This window comes from Astyanax mexicanus, chromosome 14, assembly GCF_023375975.1.
Source record: "Astyanax mexicanus isolate ESR-SI-001 chromosome 14, AstMex3_surface, whole genome shotgun sequence".
NCBI classification, from domain to species: Eukaryota; Metazoa; Chordata; class Actinopteri; order Characiformes; family Acestrorhamphidae; genus Astyanax; species Astyanax mexicanus.
Window position 1 is genome coordinate 250,001 of NC_064421.1, and position 20,119 is coordinate 270,119.

Below are 20,119 nucleotides of genomic sequence, written 5' to 3' on the forward strand. Positions count from 1 at the left end.
TGTAGCACCTTTCAGGGCTCTGATTGGTTCAGAGATCTAAAGCGCTGCCACTATGATCAGGAGAGCTCTTGCCATCAGCTGCCGGAGCCCCGGGAGAGCACAGCTGTCCTCTCTAGCCACACAGCGTACTCTCAACCGGAAACCACATCCAGCTCTGAGTAGCTGACCCGGCACAGAGCTCCAGTCTGCTACAGAGTCCTGTTCTCTTTCAGCAGTATCTTTACTATCAGGCTGTATGTTAAGCTGTATGTGTGCATTTGCACATCTGTGTCAGCAGTGGGTGAAACATCTGATCACAGGATAATACCAGACCTGGGGTGATAAAGTGTAGCTTGGTTTTACTTCAACACACTTAAAGAAGCTCCACCACGTCTTCTTCTCAAACTGACGCTAACTCAACACCACTACTGGAGCTCAACACGCTTGGAGGAGAACATGCTAACTGCTAATGCTGCTAACAGTGTTCTCCTCTAAAGATCTCATGAGTATCTTCTTCTGTCCTGCACTATATTAAACTCTGGTGTGGACAGTGACCGGGACATCACCGTGAGGATGTAGATTACTGCAGATAAGGACAGGGCAGTGGTTCAGACAGCGGCGCCGGGGTTCAAATCCACCGATCTAACCCAATAAACTCGTTATCTAGACCCAATTAACTAATCAGGTTCTCAGCTCCTCGTGTGCCACAAACAGAGTTACGGTGAATCTAAACCCAGACAGAAGATCTGCAGAACCGACATCAACAGACGGGTCAGAACTTTACCGGTACTGAACCGCTTAACCTTTCAAAGAGTTCTCACTTTTTACAATCTTCAATCTTAATTCATAAATAAACTTTATAGAACCAAAGCAATAAAAATAATTATTTGATTGGCATTACGAAACAGTATCTGTGTTACTAAAGAGGATAAAATACTCCTAAATAATCCAATACCTGCAAGTTTCAGTTTCACACAGTTTTATTAGCAGTGTTCTTCACCACAGGTTTATTAACCCTGTTCATTTGATTATAGCGCCACCATGTGTAATGGAGTAATGACGCAGTAACTTTAGTAAGTGTAATTGGGGGCGTGTTTTCAGAAGCTTAGAGCTTCTAAGTTTCAAAAATGACCCCAGATATTTTTGCTTTAGTTTTTTGGTTTGGAATTTCACATTTAGGCAACAAGGAATATTCATGGGTAAAGAACCAATTAAGCATTTAGTTTGTTCTTGATCATGGTCTATAGTTCTATCCGGACAATATTCGTTTCTCAGGGGGTTCTGGGTAATTCTCTCTTTTATGGGTTTTTTTTTATCCTCTGTGATTTTATTCTTGTCCAGAACGATCATGTAGGTGTTTTTCTCAGTCGTCCTCTGAGAAAATTACAGGCTGAATTATCTACTGTTTTTCTCTGAACTCCGTGCTCCTCCGGTAATTTTAGTCCCGTCCGGACGCACATCTCTGAGTTTCGTCTCCTCGCCTTTAATAAAATAGATATTTGTCCACTGCCGCACACCATAATTACACTTTGGGTGCGCCACGGTTTCCACGGAGATCCACGTTAAAAACACAAAAGTGAGTGGAAATGGAGGAGCTACTGAACGCCGTGATGTCATGTGACCGAGAAAAACTAAAGCCTAAAAACTCACTGATCCTCCTGTTTTTACAATTGCAGTCCAGATGCAGGAGTTATGTCACTGAATAGTAGAAGTGATCTATTTAAAACGTTACAATAACAACTGACTGACTGTTACAACAATCGTGTTGCTAAGCAACAGGGAAAACCCCACCCCCAAAGCAGCAGCCAAAAGTGCACCAGACCCCCCCCCACCCCGATAGACTAAACACCAAGTCTTACCTGATAGGGGTACAGGGTGACCCCGTTGGCACGGGACAGGTGTGCAGCAGGTGACCACGTGGTCTCCAGGTGTGGGTGTGTCTGCTGTGGTGGTCCGGCGCTGCCGTTATTGGGGCTGGTGGGCAGGTGTGGCGCCGGTGGTCCAGCTGGTTTGTTGGTGTGTGCGGGTGAGCTACTCTTCCTGTCCGAGCCGCCGCCCACCCCCAGGCTGCTGGGTTTAGCACCATGCTTTGGGATCAGGTGGTGTGGGCTGCAGGGGGCGGAGCCATTGGAGGCGGGGCTATTAGAAGCAGGTGAGTGATAGGGCAGGTAAGTCCAGTCCCGGGGCGGGGCGGGACCCTGCTGAGCGCTGCGAGGACCCCCAAGCGAGGCAAGAGACGGAGGAGACCCGGGTGAGAGGTCGCACTGATCCAGGGTCAGCACCATGTGAACCGCCTCCTGCTTCAGCTGACTCAGGTGGGTGGAGCAAACCTCACAGCGGCTCTCGCGCTCGTTCCACGCCTTTCGCGGACTGCTCGGAACCTGCAGCTTATCATGGAGCAGCAGAGAGAGAGACGGGTCCTGAGAGAGAGACAGAAAGAGAGAGAAAGAGAGAGAAATTGGTTAGTGCTGGTTGTGCATTTAGAACAATAAACAAAAATAACAGCCAATAATAAAAAGCGCTGGTAGCATCCAGGTGTTTTATTGGCTGGAGTGTCGTCAGTCGTTATCTCGCTATTGGTTGCATCGGTTCAAATCCAGACCCAGTTCTGGCCCAAATGCTCGGCTGTTCTGTATGTGTATCAGATGTATCGGATCACGCCAATTAAGGCCAGTTCATGGTCATAGCACCCTCTGGAAACAGCTTACCATAGCAACCACCTAGCAGCTCAAGCAGCTATACAGCAACTTCCAGTGATGCCAAGGTAGTTGCTTAGCAACAGAGCAGCAACTACTTGAAGCAGCAAGGCAAGAAGATGATATTATAGCAACCACCTAGCAACTGTATAGCAACCACCTTTGACATCATTGCAACTGTTTAGCAACTGGATAGAAGCAGTGTGTAGGAGCAGCTTGGCAACTGCTTTTTTCAACCAACTAGGATCTCATATGAACTATATAGGAACTACTTGCAACAACATGGCAACTTATTTGGCAATTAAGTGCAATATCATAGCATCCACCAGGTAGTTCATAGCAACTGCCAAGCAACACCAAAGCAACCACCTGGTAACACCTGAGCACTGCTTTTATTGTACACGTTCACTCATGTTTTCTTAAGTTAATGTACTTTTCTATAGACAATAGCAATAATAACAATAATAATAACAATAATAATAACAATAATAATAACAGCTTATTTATTTTTCTTCTTAAATTGTAATCATAATAATTATATTTTTTAATGGAGTTACAGTGAGCTGATCCAGGGTCAGGTGGTGTAACAGGTTCACCTGCCGGGTCTCACCTTAATGAACAGCAGCAGGTTCTCTGCCCAGGTGCCCAGCGGGCATCAGAGCGGCACTGTGCCAACCAGCCAGTATAGAATTACCCCCAGTTCAGCTCTAATGCCCCCATACCACCCCCAGCCCCGCCCCACCACTGCCTGATTACACAGGGCACCGTGCCAGCTAATCAAAACCAGACACACACACACACACACACACACACACACACACACACACTCACCATACACACACACACACACACACACACACACACACACGCATTATACACACACACAGACGAGACTGTTCTAATTAAAACCACATATTCGTGCTGTCGGAGTAAATCTGCAACCACACTCTCACAATACACCCGTCACTCCACCCGTCACTCCACCCGTCACTCCACCCGTCACTCAACCCCTGTGTCTTAACACTTTATTAACAAACCCATAACACAGTATAAACATATAAACCCTACCCATTCATTCAGCCTACAGCAGTTTAGCTCCTCCCATTCATTATTTCAGCCTATAGCAGTTTAGCTCCACCCATTTATTATTTCAGCCTACAGCAGTTTAGCTCCTCCCATTCATTATTTCAGCCTACAGCAGTTTAGCTCCTCCCATTCATTATTTCAGCCTACAGCAGTTTAGCTCCACCCATTCACACTATCATTATAAGGGATGTTTCCCCTCAGACTGCTTATGTTTTTTTGTTTAAATAAGCTACAATACAGGACAGCCAATGAGAACAGAACTCATTTACATGGCAGATGGCCCTCTCTGATGCTCCTCACTAAGCTCCGCCCCCCACATTTTAATCATGCTTTATTCCTGAAAGTCCCGGATGCTGAGGGGGAGGAGCTATTCCTGGAGGAGGTTGTTTTCAGGCCCCGCCCCCCACTGACCCACTCTAAAACAGGAAACAGTCCTGCGGGCTCAGAGGAGTCGTTACCATGGAGACGCTGTGGGGACACGGCAACCCGCCGCTGCTTTATTTAGCTGCAGGTAATAAACAGCGCTGAAGGTTAACGGGGTGTTTCAGTGTCTCCTCCTGTAGAGGAGGGGGTCCTGTAGAGGAGGGGGGGTCCCGCTGCTTTACGAGGAGCTGCAGGAACAGAAACACCCGACTAAAGATCAGAACCGGCGCAGGAACTATAACCACTGACCCACAAACCAGAACCGCTCATCACCAGAGTACTAAACACCCACTAACACTAACACACACTAACACACAAACTAACACACCCACTAACACACACTAACACACACACTTACACACACTAATACACACACTAACACTAACACACACACTAACACACACTTACACACACTAACACACACTTACACACACTAACACACACACTACAGTTTTTTCCAATTGCTGAGACACTATAATGACACGAATAGCACATTTTTTTAAACTGACACACAGAGAGTATAACCTCTTCTCAAGTATCCAAAACTCTAAACACGTTTTCTGCTTTACACACATTTTACAATTCAGAATGGCACTTTTTAACTGCACTGAACACGATTCTCTACATAACACACAACAATCTGAGATAAAGTCACATGTTTGCCATGTCAAAACACTGCCATTCAACATGACAAAACATGAGCTAATTGGACGATATATGTGCCACCTGGCCAAACACCTCATTGGTTAATTGTTGGCACTTCAATCAGGAGGTAAGCACTATAAAAAGCCCACAGGTGAGCCTTTCTTTTATAACAACAATGGAAGCTGCTGCAGAGGGAAGAAGAGGCAGGGTAAGAATGAGAGGTGGAGGAAGATTTAGAGGTAGGGGTAGAGCTGCTAGAGGAATTCAAGGCCAAAGAAGACAACTTTCAAATGAAATCAGAGCAACCTTAGTTGATCATGTCATCAACCATGGGCTGACAATGAGAGAAGCTGGACAGAGAGTTCAGCCCAACTTGAGCCGCTTTACGGTCGCCTCTGTCATCCGGACGTTTAGACTGGAGAACAGGTATGTAACCAAAATTTATTTCACATTATGTGGTACACCACATGTCTTAGTCGGGGGTATCAGTTGAGTGACACCTGTTTTTTTTGGCTACTATGGCTGATGTCATGCACTAACTGTACAAATTTCCTGATTATTTTCCTGTACTGTGTGTGGAAATACCTTTTAGGCAGCATTGTCCAAGCCCTGTATATATATAGATTTTTTTTGTTTCTTTTTTCTAAAGGACTGAGAGATGCCACCATGATGGAGGAAGGGGCCAAATGTTCACCGCGGTACAAGAAGCTGCCATTGTAAACTTGGTTAGGGCAAATAATGAAATCAGATTACGAGAAATTCAAAGCCACATCATCCAAGAAAACACAATATTCAGCAACATTCAACAAGTCAGTCTTTCTACATTGGCTCGCATTCTCAAGCGAAACCAAATCAGAATGAAACAACTTTATAAAGTGCCTTTTGAGAGAAACTCTCAAAGAAACAAAGAGCTCAGACGAGCATATGTGGATGTAAGTACAATATTGACTACAGTACACATTGTTTACCAGCGTACTGGATAACACCATGTTCACTGATTTTTGTTCTTTGTTTTTAGACAGTACTGGAAATGGATGCTCATGCAACTCCACATGAGTTCATCTTTATAGATGAGGCTGGGTTCAACCTAGCAAAGACCAGAAGAAGGGGAAGAAATGTCATTGGCCACAGAGCAATTATAAATGTTCCTGGCCAACGTGGTGGGAACATCACAATGTGCGCTGCCATCTCCAATACGCATGGTGTCCTCCACCGCCATGCCAACCTTGGACCATACAACACAGCCCATATTCTCACATTTCTGGGTAGACTCCACAACATTCTCATACCAGAGCGAATGAATGACGCAGACCGTCACAGAAACAGGTACGTTGTAGTATGGGACAACGTGAGCTTTCTTCGTGCAGCCACAGTCCAAAACTGGTTTGCTGACCACCCACCATTTCTCGTGCAATACCTCCCACCATACTCACCATTTCTGAACCCCATAGAAGAGTTCTTTTCAGCATGGCGGTGGAAGGTATATGACCGGCAGCCCTTTGTGCGCATGCCTCTTCTGCAGGCTATGGAAGAGGCATGTGATGAAATTGATGTGGGTGCAATTCAGGGATGGATAAGGCACTCAAGACGCTTCTTCCCTCAATGTCTGGCAAAGGACAATATTGCCTGTGATGTGGACGTGGCATTGTGGCCAGACCCAGCTGTACGACAAGAAGCTGTCTAATTATTTTTCTTGCCTCTTTTTTCTATTTTTTTTCTTGCAGATTTCTTTTGTATTTTTTTCAGTTTATTGTTTTTGTGAGCATATTTTTGTTTGTTCCAATGTATTTCTGCTGCATTGCATTGACTTGTTTTACTGAACAATAAAATATTCGGCAGCATCTGTGTGTGTCTGCATATATTTCTGTGCATGTGAACAATCTGAAGAATTTTCTACAATTTGAACTGTTTTTGTATTATGGTTAAGCTTACTGAAGGTGACAGTGCTTTTCATTACACACTTACACACACTTACACACACTTACACACACTTACACACACTTACACACACTAATACACACTTACACACACTTACACACACTTACACACACTTACACACACTTACACACACTAACACACACTTACACACACTTACACAAACTAACACACACTTACACACACTAACACACACTTACACACACTTACACAAACTAACACACACTTACACACACTAACACACACTTACACACACTAACACACACTTACACACACTTACACACACTTACACACACCAACACACACTTACACACACTAACACACACTTACACACACTTACACACACTTACACACACTAACACACACTTACACACACTAACACACACTTACACACACTTACACACACTTACACACACCAACACACACTTACACACACTAACACACACTTACACACACTTACACACACTAATACACACTTACACACACTAACACACACTTACACACACTTACACACACTAACACACACTTACACACACTTACACACACTTACACACACTTACACACACTAACACACACTTACACACACCAACACACACTTACACACACTAACACACACTTACACACACTTACACACACTAATACACACTTACACACACTAACACACACTTACACACACTTACACACACTAACACACACTTACACACACTTACACACACTTACACACACTTACACACACTAATACACACTTACACACACTAACACACACTAACACACACTTACACACACTAATACACACTAACACACACTAATACACACTTACACACACTAACACACACTAACACACACTTACACTTACACACACTAACACACACTTACACACACTTACACACACTAACACACACTAACACACACTTACACACACTAATACACACTTACACACACTAACACACACTAACACACACTAATACACACTTACACACACTAACACACACTAATACACACTTACACACACTAACACACACTAACACACACTTACACACACTAATACACACTTACACACACTTACACACACTAACACACACTAACACACACTTACACACACTAACACACACTAACACACACTTACACACACTAATACACACTTACACACACTAACACACACTAACACACACTAATACACACTTACACACACTTACACACACTAATACACACTTACACACACTAACACACACTAACACACACTAATACACACTTACACACACTAACACACACTAACACACACTTACACACACTAACACACACTTACACACACTAATACACACTAACACACACTAATACACACTTACACACACTAACACACACTAACACACACTTACACACACTAATACACACTTACACACACTTACACACACTAACACACACTTACACACACTAACACACACTAACACACACTTACACACACTTACACACACTAATACACACTTACACACACTAACACACACTAACACACACTTACACACACTTACACACACTAATACACACTTACACACACTAACACACACTAACACACACTTACACACACTAATACACACTTACACACACTAACACACACTAACACACACTTACACACACTAATACACACTTACACACACTTACACACACTAACACACACTTACACACACTAACACACACTAACACACTTACACACACTAATACACACTTACACACACTTACACACACTAACACACACTTACACACACTTACACACACTAACACACACTAACACACACTTACACACACTAACACACACTAACACACACTTACACACACTAACACACACTAACACACACTTACACACACTAATACACACTTACACACACTTACACACACTAACACACACTAACACACACTTACACACACTAACACACACTAACACACACTTACACACACTAATACACACACTAACACACACTAACACACACTTACACACACTTACACACACTAACACACACTAACACACACTTACACACACTTACACACACTTACACACACTAATACACACTTACACACACTAACACACACTAACACACACTTACACACACTAATACACACTAACACACACTAATACACACTTACACACACTAACACACACTAACACACACTTACACACACTTACACACACTAACACACACTAACACACACTTAAACACACTAATACACACTTACACACACTTACACACACTAACACACACTAACACACACTTACACACACTAACACACACTAACACACACTTACACACACTTACACACACTAATACACACTTACACACACTAACACACACTAACACACACTAACACACACTAATACACACTAACACACACTAACACACACTAATACACACTTACACACACTAACACACACTAATACACACTAACACACACTTACACACACTAACACACACTTACACACACTTACACACACTTACACACACTAATACACACTTACACACACTAACACACACTAACACACACTAATACACACACTTACACACACTAACACACACTAACACACACTTACACACACTAATACACACTTACACACACTAACACACACTTACACACACTAACACACACTAACACACACTTACACACACTAACACACACTTACACACACTAATACACACTTACACACACTAACACACACTAACACACACTAACACACACTTACACACACTAATACACACTTACACACACTAATACACACTAACACACACTTACACACACTAACACACACTAACACACACACTAACACACACTTACACACACTAACACACACTAACACACACTTACACACACTAACACACACTTACACACACTAATACACACTTACACACACTAACACACACTAACACACACTAACACACACTTACACACACTAATACACACTTACACACACTAACACACACTAATACACACTTACACACACTAATACACACTTACACACACTAACACACACTAATACACACTTACACACACTAACACACACACACTTACATACACCAATGCACACACTGTGTTTTGTGGTGGTGTTGGATAGTGTTCGTGGTGGTGTTGGGTAGTGTTTTGTGGTGGTGTTGGGTAGTGTTTTGTGGTGGTGTTGGGTAGTGTTTTGTGGTGGTGTTGGGTAGTGTTTTGTGGTGGTGTTGGGTAGTGTTTTGTGGTGGTGTTGGGTAGTGTTTTGTGGTGGTGTTGGGTAGTGTTTTGTGGTGTGTTGCGGCTGTGTTGGGTAGTGTTGGTGGTGTTTTGTGGTGGTGTTGGGTAGTGTTTTGTGGTGGTGTTGGGTAGTGTTTTGTGGTGTGTTGCGGCTGTGTTGGGTAGTATTGGTGGTGTTTTGTGGTGGTGTTGGGTAGTGTTTTGTGGTGGTGTTGGGTAGTGTTGGTGGTGTTTTGTGGTGGTGTTTGGTAGTATTGGTGGTGTTTGGTTTCTCTGCACCGCTCTGGGTTTACAGCTCTGCTTTACTAAAGTGTCTCCAGATGTTGGTCTCTCGGCTCCACATCCCATAATTAAAGACTGAGGTAATGTTTAGGAGGATAAAGCCGGACTGAGGGTAATGTGTGTGTTCCGCACACTGTGGGAAACCACTGATTCTCCAAACTTCTGTAGGTTCTGAAAGTTCTATCGGTTCTGCAGGTTCTAAAGTTTCTAAAGGTTCTGTAGGTTCTGTAGGTTCTGAAGGTTCTGAAGTTTATGTAGGTTCTGCAGGTTCTGAAGTTTCTAAAGGTTCTGTAGGTTCTGAAGTTTCTGTAGGTTCTGCAGGTTCTAAAGGTTCTGTAGGTTCTGAAGTTTCTGAAGGTTCTGAAGTTTCTGTAGGTTCTGCAGGTTCTGAAGTTTCTAAAGGTTCTGTAGGTTCTGAAGTTTATGTAGGTTCTGAAGTTTCTGTAGGTTCTGCAGGTTCTGAAGTTTATGTAGGTTCTGCAGGTTCTGCAGGTTCTGAAGGTTCTGAAGTTTCTGTAGGTTCTGCAGGTTCTGAAGGTTCTGAAGTTTCTGTAGGTTCTGTAGGTTCTGAAGTTTCTGTAGGTTCTGCAGGTTCTGAAGGTTCTGCAGGTTCTGTAGGTTCTGTAGGTTCTGTAGGTTCTGAAGTTTCTGTAGGTTCTGCAGGTTCTGCAGGTTCTGTAGGTTCTGTGCTGAAGGTTCTGCAGAGGTAAAGCTGATGTTCTGAGTTTCTCAGGTCTGTTTTTAGAAGTTCTGAAACCAGATTTACCATAAAATCAAATAAACTCCAAACATCTCAGATCCTCCTCACAGCGTCTAAACAACTCTAATCAGATCAAAACCTTCACACCTCCATCACCACACACACTCACTATCATTTACACCCTGTCCTCTTTCAGGTCCTGTAACCCACTGTACAGTACACTGTCTGAAAACCTCAAAAAACTCCACCCTGAAGAGCATGTTTGGGTCCAGAAAGGTGCAGTGGTCTGATCTGATAGTTCTGATGGTTCTGATCTGATGGTTCTGATGGTTCTGATGGTTCTGATAGTTCTGATCTGATGGTTCTGATGGTTCTGATCTGATAGTTCTGATCTGATGGTTCTGATGGTTCTGATCTGATGGTTCTGATGGTTCTGATCTGATGGTTCTGACAGTCTGATTAAGGTTCTGGTGTTTCTATTGGCTGAGACTCGTCTCCTCGTGTCTCTGAGAAGCTTCATTCAGGCTCTCTGGGTTCTGATCCGGTTTCTCACAAAGACTCCGTTCAGGTTCTGATCCGGCTGCTCCTAAATCAACAAACCAGAGTTACTGACCCACGCTCCGCCCAGGGACACCAAGCCCCGCCCCTGCCCCGCCCCCGTCCCTGTGACACAGAGGGCTATTGATCAAATACACAAGAACCCTACAGTTCAGCTCTTACACACACTTTACACACACACTCCACACACTCTACACACTCAATACACTATACACACACTCCACACTCTACACACACTCTACATCCTCACTATACTTCACACACGCTATACACACACTCTACACACACTCCACACACTTTACATAAACTCGACATACACCCTACATATACCGTTCTGTGAAGGTCTCAGTGGTTTGTTAGAAAACGCTAGCTTCAGCTCCGAGCACCGCCATCACTGTACTGATAATAACATATATATATATACATAGACTCCACATAGTGTGGCAGGCTATGCAGAGTCTATGTATATATATGTCTATGTCATTATCAGTACAGTGATGGCCGCACTCTGAGCTGAAGCTAGTAGTATTATGGGATGTAAACAGTGGTGTTTAATAAGCTTCTTCTGCACTTTTTAAGTTATTAATGCTTCGTTTTAAATATCAGAGCTCTCTGGATTCTAGTAAGGAGGTGTGGAGCTACTTTGAGCTGGATAACGGTGTAAAAAGTGATTTATCAGGGTAAATTATGCTCCGTATCTCCCAGTCTGAAGGGTGTTTGTTGGAGAAACTGTTAAAATTTCTGGATCTCTGAACACTGTGGGAGAACGGAGGTGAGCTATTCATCAAAGATAAGAACTTTTATCATGTTTTACTACAATAAAAGTACAATAACTCCTTTTACACCGGAGTTCTCCTCCTTTAAGTTACTGCATGATTCTGAATGTGTGACTCTGTATTGGTGCTGTATAGTTTAAGTGGACGTTGCTGGGAGGGATCTGAGCGCTGGGCTGAAGCGCGCTGAATAAAGACGACCTTGTTACTCAGAAAACCAACACTAACAAGCGTGAGCAAAAACACGAGACTACAGCCGTGAGAGCAGGAGGCGAGGAAGAGGATGAAGAGGAGGAAGAGGAGGAGGACGAGGGCTCAGGCGGCTCTCAGGGTCTCTCCTGCTGTTGGCACGCTTCCCTGATTCTATTCTATGAGGAGAAAACAGAAAAACACGACCAAGAAAAACAGGCACATCATTTCCATTTGCATTAGCGTAGCCCGGCTGCAGCTCGGCGGGGCAGGAGGGTAAAAGCTGTGTTTGATAAGGTCTGGAGACGTATTACAGATGCATCGTCTCCCGTCCAACTCGTAATAAAACTCGGCTGTTTGGCTCGTATTCCGATCCGGCCGAGAGAGTAATAAAACCACCGCACTTCTCAGTTAGCGCTGAGAGACCCGCTGTTCTGAAATTAACTGAAATTAGCCGCCATGGGCCGAACGCCAAAACACTAAAACTAAAGACAAACAGCAGAAAAACAGAGAGGAGAAAGAAACGTCTACGCAACGTTCTCCTACATAAACTACAAACACATCAGAACCAGATCAGGCAACACAATGCTTCTTAAAGTATTCATGTTTCTACATAGAACCTGCATTTCCTCCTGCAGGAGATCTTCTGAATATATCTACACTGATGGGCGTGGTGTTCTGGAAATGAGGTGTGTTCAGGTACATTTCTGGAGTTTTATCTTGTTTATCTTGGTAACAGAAAACACAGGAGCTCCACTGACTGAATACAACCTAGACAGACGCCAACAGTCAGACGTTCATCGCTATCTCGGTAACACAGGCGCTGTGCCAAGTGTACACACCCACTTATTACACACACATGAACACACAGCAGCACAAACCCAACTTTTACATCAACAATAAACAGAATAGTAAATAAAATAACATTGCTGTTCCCGTAAATGAGCTGCTGGAGCTCCTTCACAGCGTCAACCAGCAGCTCAGTTTCCTCTGCTGAGAAGAGTTTGTTGAACACGTCCAGGTAGCTGCACCGTTACAATAGCAATCCACCAAAGACAGAGCTCACCTGATCTACTCTTAAAGAGAATGATGAGCAAGAGACACTCTGATTGGTTTATTTATTTCATGTTAAGGCCAAAACTATTATTAACCACACCCCTCATTAATTAAGAGAATTAGTACATGACTTTTGTGTGTTTTGAGCTGCACAAGGTGTACTTACTTTTCCCGTTGTTATGATAGCAAAGGCACACTGACACGCCCTAAATCAAGCTGCACAGTGCACGGCTCAACTATAGATAACTAAAATAGAACCCCTACAGGAATACGTAAAAAACTTTTGGAAAGTCAGCCCCGTATATAAGAGTCCTCTCAGAGTGCAGAGTACTGAGACATACTGCTACAAAGACAAAAAACAGTGTGTATTTGTGTGTGTGTGTGTGTGTGTATAGTGTGTATAGTGTGTATGTGTGTGTGTGTGTGTGTGTGTGTATAGTGTGTGTGTGTGTGTGTGTATAGTGTGTATAGTGTGTATGTGTGTGTTTGTGTGTGTGTGTGTATAGTGTGTATGTGTGTGTGTGTGTGTGTGTGTGTGATTCATATGCACTTGGTTCAGAGGTTGAGGGTGTGATGTGATTGGCTGGGACAGGCTGCGGCTGCTTCAGCATCAGGAAACTGCTCTCAGGTCAGATTACACACACACAGACACACACACACACAATTTGCTATGGTCCTGCAGTAATCAGGTCCAGATGGACACTCATATTCAACTGCAGTGGTCCATTATTTCAGTCTACAGCAGTTTAGCTCCTCCCATTCATTATTTCAGCCTACAGCAGTTTAGCTCCTCCCATTCATTATTTCAGCCTACAGCAGTTTAGCTCCTCCCATTCATTATTTCAGCCTACAGCAGTTTAGCTCCTCCCATTCATTATTTCAGCCTACAGCAGTTTAGCTCCACCCATAGTATACGGTGAGAGTGTGTATATGGTTAGAGTGTAGAGTGTGTGTGGATTGTGAGAGTGTATACATTTAGTAGGAGTGTGTAAAAGTGTATAACAGTGTGTGAGAGTGTGTGTATATGGTGGTAGTGTGTGTGTGTGTGTGTGTGTGTGAAGGTCTGGCTGTGGGCCGGGGTGAACAGGTGTGTGTGGCGGTGGGGAGTGTGTGAGAGTGTGTGAGCTGAAGGGATTAATCCGGCCGAGCAGACGGAAAGCTTCCTCACCTGCACAGCTACACCTGTTCACACAGAGCCCCTCCCACACCTGCTCCACTACCGCACCTCACCTATCACCAACCAACCAGCAGAGGCGCCAGAGAGCGGTGAGTACTGTTTCCTCCACCTTCAAATAAAGACTCTTAGAAACTGGAGGAAAAAAAACTGCTACAGGAAGACGTCTGGCTGACCCACATGGAAACAGCAGCTTTAGCCTTTAGCTCAGATTAACATGATTAAAGTTTCAGCAAAGAAATTAGAATTAGAGTTAATCTGACAGGAGAAGAGCCACACTTTTACACACCATCTCAAACACCCTGTGAAACACCCTCTCAACCACCCCATTACACACCCTCTCAACCTCCCCATAACACACCCTCTCAACTACCACCCTGGGAAACACCATCTCAACCATCCCGTAACACACCATCTCAACCACCCTGTGAAACACCCTCTCAACCACCCTGTAACACACCCTGTTTAGATCACTGGGTGTTCTGTCGAGTTGTGCTGCCTTTTCAAACTGTGCTTCCTCATAGTGTTTATTTAAGGTTTTGGTAAAATGCAGAATCCACTGGAGATCCAATTTAAACCCATAGTTACTTACACAAGATAGCTAAAATTAACTAGCTCTGTAAACAGAGCTGTAAGCTCTTTATCTGATGAGACAGTGTCGGCTCTGCTGCAGCCCGGCTTCAGCTCTGTCTGTGGGCGGTCCCGAGCCGAGGTGGGCGGGGCCATGAATACTAATTGACGGGTTGATGTAGACACGGTGCTTTTCCTGATTGACTCGTTTTTCTGAATATTTTCTTTTACTAGCTGCTGCAGAGAATGAGGAAGAGTTTCATCATGTGCAGCATCATAAACTACTCAGAGACCCACTATATTTCACTAACAACAAGAACAAGAGGATTTTAGTGGAAGGAGAGATTTAATAATGATGATGATTTTATAGCTGAAATGACCTGAAAATTACTTAAATATTATAACATGGTTTGGTTAATATAAAGTGTTGTTAAAAGTAAAAAAAAAAAAAAAAAAAACTCTCTCTCTCTTTCTTTCTCTCTCTGACAGTGATAAATTGCACTGTACTGTGTGGGCAATCCATCTTCTCTCTCTCCTCCACTCGCTCTCTCTCTCTTTTGCTCTCGCGCACTCTCTCTCTCTCTCTCTCTCTCTCTCTCTCTCTGCAGGCTGGAATCCTCTTGTCTGAAAACTCTCTCTCTCTCCCTGGCTGTGCTATTCTCGATCGCCCTGCTCTAGGGGACTGAGGTCTGTGGGGTGTCACAGCAACCCTGCAGCTAATTACCCTCCCGAGAGAGAGAGAGAGAGACAGAGAGAGAGACAGAGAGAAAGAGAGAGAGAGAGAGAAAAAGAGAGAGAGAGAGAGATACAGAGCGAGAAAAAGAGAGAGAGAGAGAGAAAAAGAGAGAGAGAGAGAGAGATACAGAGCGAGAAAAAGAGAGAGAGAGAGAGATGGTGATAGAAGAGGTATTCAGTGCAGGTGTAAGTGGGAAGGTGACATTGGGCGACTCACACACACACACACACACTTACACACAAACTCCGCTGTGGATGTAGGATGTAGAGTACAGGTGTGACACTCAGCCGACATACAGAGACCTGCAGTACCACACCTGTACCTGTAACCCCGCCCCCAACCACCATACACCATACACAATAGTGTAAAGACCCACACCTGTACCTGTAACCCCGCCCCCAACCACCATACACCGTACACAACAGCGTAAAGTACCACACCTCCAAACCTATACCTGTAACTCCGCCCCCAACCACCATACACCATACGAACAGCATAAAGTAACACACCTGTACCTGTAACCCCACCCACAATGGACAAGTAACAGTGCTTTCAGACCTCAAACAATTATTAAATTATTAAACAAGAATAGAAGGTCATAATCATTTAGAAACAGCAATACTAATATTTTAAAAGTTCAGAAATCAATATTTGGTGGAATAACTGAACAACTTTTAAGCCCAGTTTAATCAGAGGTCTTGGCATGTTCTCCTCCACCAGTCTTACACACTGCTTTTGAGTGATCATCCATCTTCCTCTTGATTATATTACATTACATGTCTGGTGTATATTGTATACTGTACCAATATTTTATTAAATTCATTTAATAAACATAAGCGGTTGTTCACGGTCGAGCACCGGGTATACAGTAGCGCTTAGCAACCAGCGCTTAGCAACAGCCTTAATAGATACATCAGGATTGAGTAAAACACCACAGTAACCATACAGTAACACCCTCACATCCACCGGGGGAAGTGTTCCAGCTGCAGCGCTCACTCCTCACTGTTCACACTCCGCAGAGGGGCGGAGCTTCATAATCTGCTAACGTCAGCAGCACCCCCCCACCACACACCATCCCCCCCCCGATCCATTCCCATCAGTCCACACTGACAGAGAGTCCTCTTTATATGATAATTCCCCCCCCCACCCCCACCTGAGCGCATAACTACCACATTACACATGAAATATGGATGAAGCTCACACCGCCTGTGTGTGTGTGTGTGTGTGTGTGTGAGTGTGTGTGAGTGTGTGTAGGCATGTGAACATTGAGCCGCTCGGGGACAGTAATGGAATGAACCCCCCCCCCAAACCACTACACCAGCATGAGCTCCACCAGCATCACCACAACATGGGTTACTACCCGTGTTCAGCTGCTCCTTAATTACAATTTCAATACTACCTTAAAGCCGCTAAGCCATTTAAGGTGGAATGGGAAAAAATATACATTGTAAGCATGTAGAGTTCTTTCCTATTAGGCATTAAAATGTAACTGCTGCACCATTTAAGGCGGAATAAAAATATATACATTTTAAAGATGGAGAAATCCATTCTTTATGCACCAAAATGTAACTGCTGCACTATTTAAGGTGGTATGGAAGATTCATGCCTTTCAGGGCCCAGACAATAATTGCTGCACCGTTTAAGGTGGAATAAAAAATCTTTTTTAAAGATAGAGAAATTGTTCCTTTATGCACCAAAATGTAACTGCTGCACTATTTAAGGTGGAATGAAAGATTCATGCCTTTTAGGCAGCAGAGAATTTCAGGCTGTTGGCATCTTAATTTAAGTGCCTCACTGTTTAAGGTGGAATGTAAGATTTAGCCTTTTAAACATGAATAATTCCTTCCTTTTTATGCACCAAAAGTAACTGCTGCACATTTAAGGTGGATTAGAAAAATATGACTATTAAGCATGGAAAATTCTTCCTTTTATGCATTGAAATGTGACTGTTAAACCATTTAAGGTGGAATGGAAAAATATGCCTTCAATCATAAAGAGGTCCTTCCTTTTATGCACTAAAATGTAACAGCTGCACTATTTAAGGTGGAATGGAAGATTTATGCCTTTTAGGCAGCAGAGAATTTCAGCCTGTTGTCATCATAATTTAAGTGCTGCGCTGTTTAAGGTGGAAAAGAGAAATCATGCATTTTAGTCCCCAAAAAAATAACTACTGCACCATTTAAGGTGGAATAAAAAAATATCTATTTTAAAGATGGAGAAATCCTTCCTTTATGCACCAAAATGTAACTGCTGCACTATTTAAGGTGGAATGATTCATGCCTTTTAGACCTCAGAAAATAACTGCTGTGCCCTTTCAGGTGAAATAAAAAATTCAAGCCCTTTAAGTGCCATAATGTACAATCTGTAAGATTTAAGGTGGAATGACAAATTAATGTTTTCCGGTTGTAGAATGTATCTGTTGCATCATGTCAGGTGTAATGGAAACTGAATGCCTCTCAGACGCTGGAATTTCAGCTGCTGGCGCCAGAATTTAAGTGCTGCACCATTTAAGATGGAATGGAAAAGAAATGCTGTTTAGGCGCCTGAATGGAACTGCAGGACCATTTAAGGTGGAACAATTATGTGACTGATATCAGACTGAAATAATTTACTCAATTTCTGTTTTTTTCTTTGTTTTAAGTGATTTTACGTGGTGATTTCTTTACTAATGAATGTATATGAAAGCATGTACATATGGGTAATAACTCCAGTGGTCATGGAAAGGTCATGATGAGCACAGTGTTGGTGATGTGATTGAGGAGAATGCTGTAATTAGGGCTGTAATAGAAAACGTGTGTGTGTGTGTGTGTGTGTGTGTGTGTGTGTGTGTGTGTGTGTGTGTTTGTGTGTTTGTGTGTGTGTGTGTGTTTGTGGTTGGGCCGGAGCTGTGATTAGCTGAGATTACACCTCCCTCAGCCGGAGAGTAAACACAACAAACAGCCGTAACACCAGAGAAACCCCTCATAAACGCCGGCGGTTCCCCCGTCCTTCACGCGCCGCCGCGCTCCTCATCCTTCATCACCCAGAAATCAAATCTCAGGCCAGGCGTGACGCCGAGCTCAGAGCTCAGAACATTAACCGGTACAATCATCCTCACAGCCATTTCCCTCACATCTCACCTCCATTTACTCCTTCACTAACCCTGATATCACACCACCTACACCTCCACCTACACCTCCACCCACAGAGAGCACAGCTCCACAGCGCCCCCAACCACTCAACCTGAAACTGCAGGAAACACCGAGACCAACCAGGACTGAAACACCACCTGCAGAACCCTGCGGACATTTACACGACTTCAGCATTCAGCCCAGCGTTTGGGTTTCACTAGAGAATTCTGGGGTGGTTTGGGTTTTATATTGGACAATGTTGGGATGCTTTGTTAATGTTGGGTTGTTTGGAGAATGTTAAGTTGGTTTGGGTTGGGTGATAAATGTTGGGTTTGTGGAGAATGTTGGGTTGGATTGGATTTTTTATTGGAGAATATTGGGATATTTTGGGTTGGTTGGAGAACGTTGGGATGGTTTGGGTTGGTTGGTAAATGATGGGATGGTTTGGTTGGTTGGAGAATGTTGGGTTTGTTGGAGAATGTTGGGTTTGTTAGTTTACGGTTGGTTTGAGTTGGTGAATAGTGGTTTACGGTTGGTTGGAGAATGTTGGGTTGGTTAGTGACCGTTAAATTAGTTTGGGTTGGTAAATGGGGGTTTACGGTTGGTTGGAGAATGTTGGGATGGTTTGGTTGGTTGGTGAATATTGTTGGTAAATTTTGGTTTACGGTTGGTTTTTAGAATGTTGAATTAGTCTGGGTTTGTTGGTGAAGGGTGGTTTACGGTTGGTTTGTGAATGTTGAGATGGTTTGAGTTGGTTGGTGAAAATTGTTGGTAAATGGTGGTTTACGGTTGGTTTGGGTTGGTGAATGGTGGTTCACGGTTGGTTTGGATTGGTGAATGGTGGTTTACGGTTGATTGGTGAATGTTAAGATGGTTTGAGTTGGTTGGTGATTGTTGGGTTGGTTGGTTTACGGCTGGTTTGGGTTGGTGAATGGTGGTTTACGGTTGGTAAGTAATTGTTGGTTTGTTTTGGTTTACGGCTGGTTTGAGTTTT

General features: G+C 43.5%; 2 protein-coding genes and 1 long non-coding RNA gene across 7 annotated transcripts in view; 2 read left to right on the forward strand and 1 right to left on the reverse strand.

Annotated features, from left to right (window-relative positions):
- kif26ba (kinesin family member 26Ba) overlaps nucleotides 1–20,119 on the reverse strand; it is a 94,982-nt gene that overhangs the window by 61,923 nt on the left and 12,940 nt on the right. For all 5 annotated transcript variants that reach the window (XM_049463477.1, XM_049463476.1, XM_049463475.1 and 2 more), the window contains exon 3: nucleotides 1,839–2,399. In XM_049463477.1, the coding sequence (XP_049319434.1) occupies nucleotides 1,839–2,399 (561 nt within the window). The remainder of the gene's footprint in view (nucleotides 1–1,838; nucleotides 2,400–20,119) is intronic.
- LOC125780972 (uncharacterized) lies at nucleotides 4,684–7,026 on the forward strand. The gene is made up of 2 exons (XM_049463485.1): nucleotides 4,684–5,761; nucleotides 5,848–7,026. The coding sequence occupies exons 1-2, from the start codon at nucleotides 5,516–5,518 to the stop codon at nucleotides 6,511–6,513; spliced, it is 912 nt and encodes a 303-aa protein (XP_049319442.1). The 5' UTR covers nucleotides 4,684–5,515; the 3' UTR covers nucleotides 6,514–7,026.
- LOC125780976 (uncharacterized) lies at nucleotides 10,373–10,999 on the forward strand. The gene is made up of 3 exons (XR_007424020.1): nucleotides 10,373–10,598; nucleotides 10,770–10,850; nucleotides 10,914–10,999. It is a non-coding gene; the product is annotated as an uncharacterized LOC125780976 (long non-coding RNA).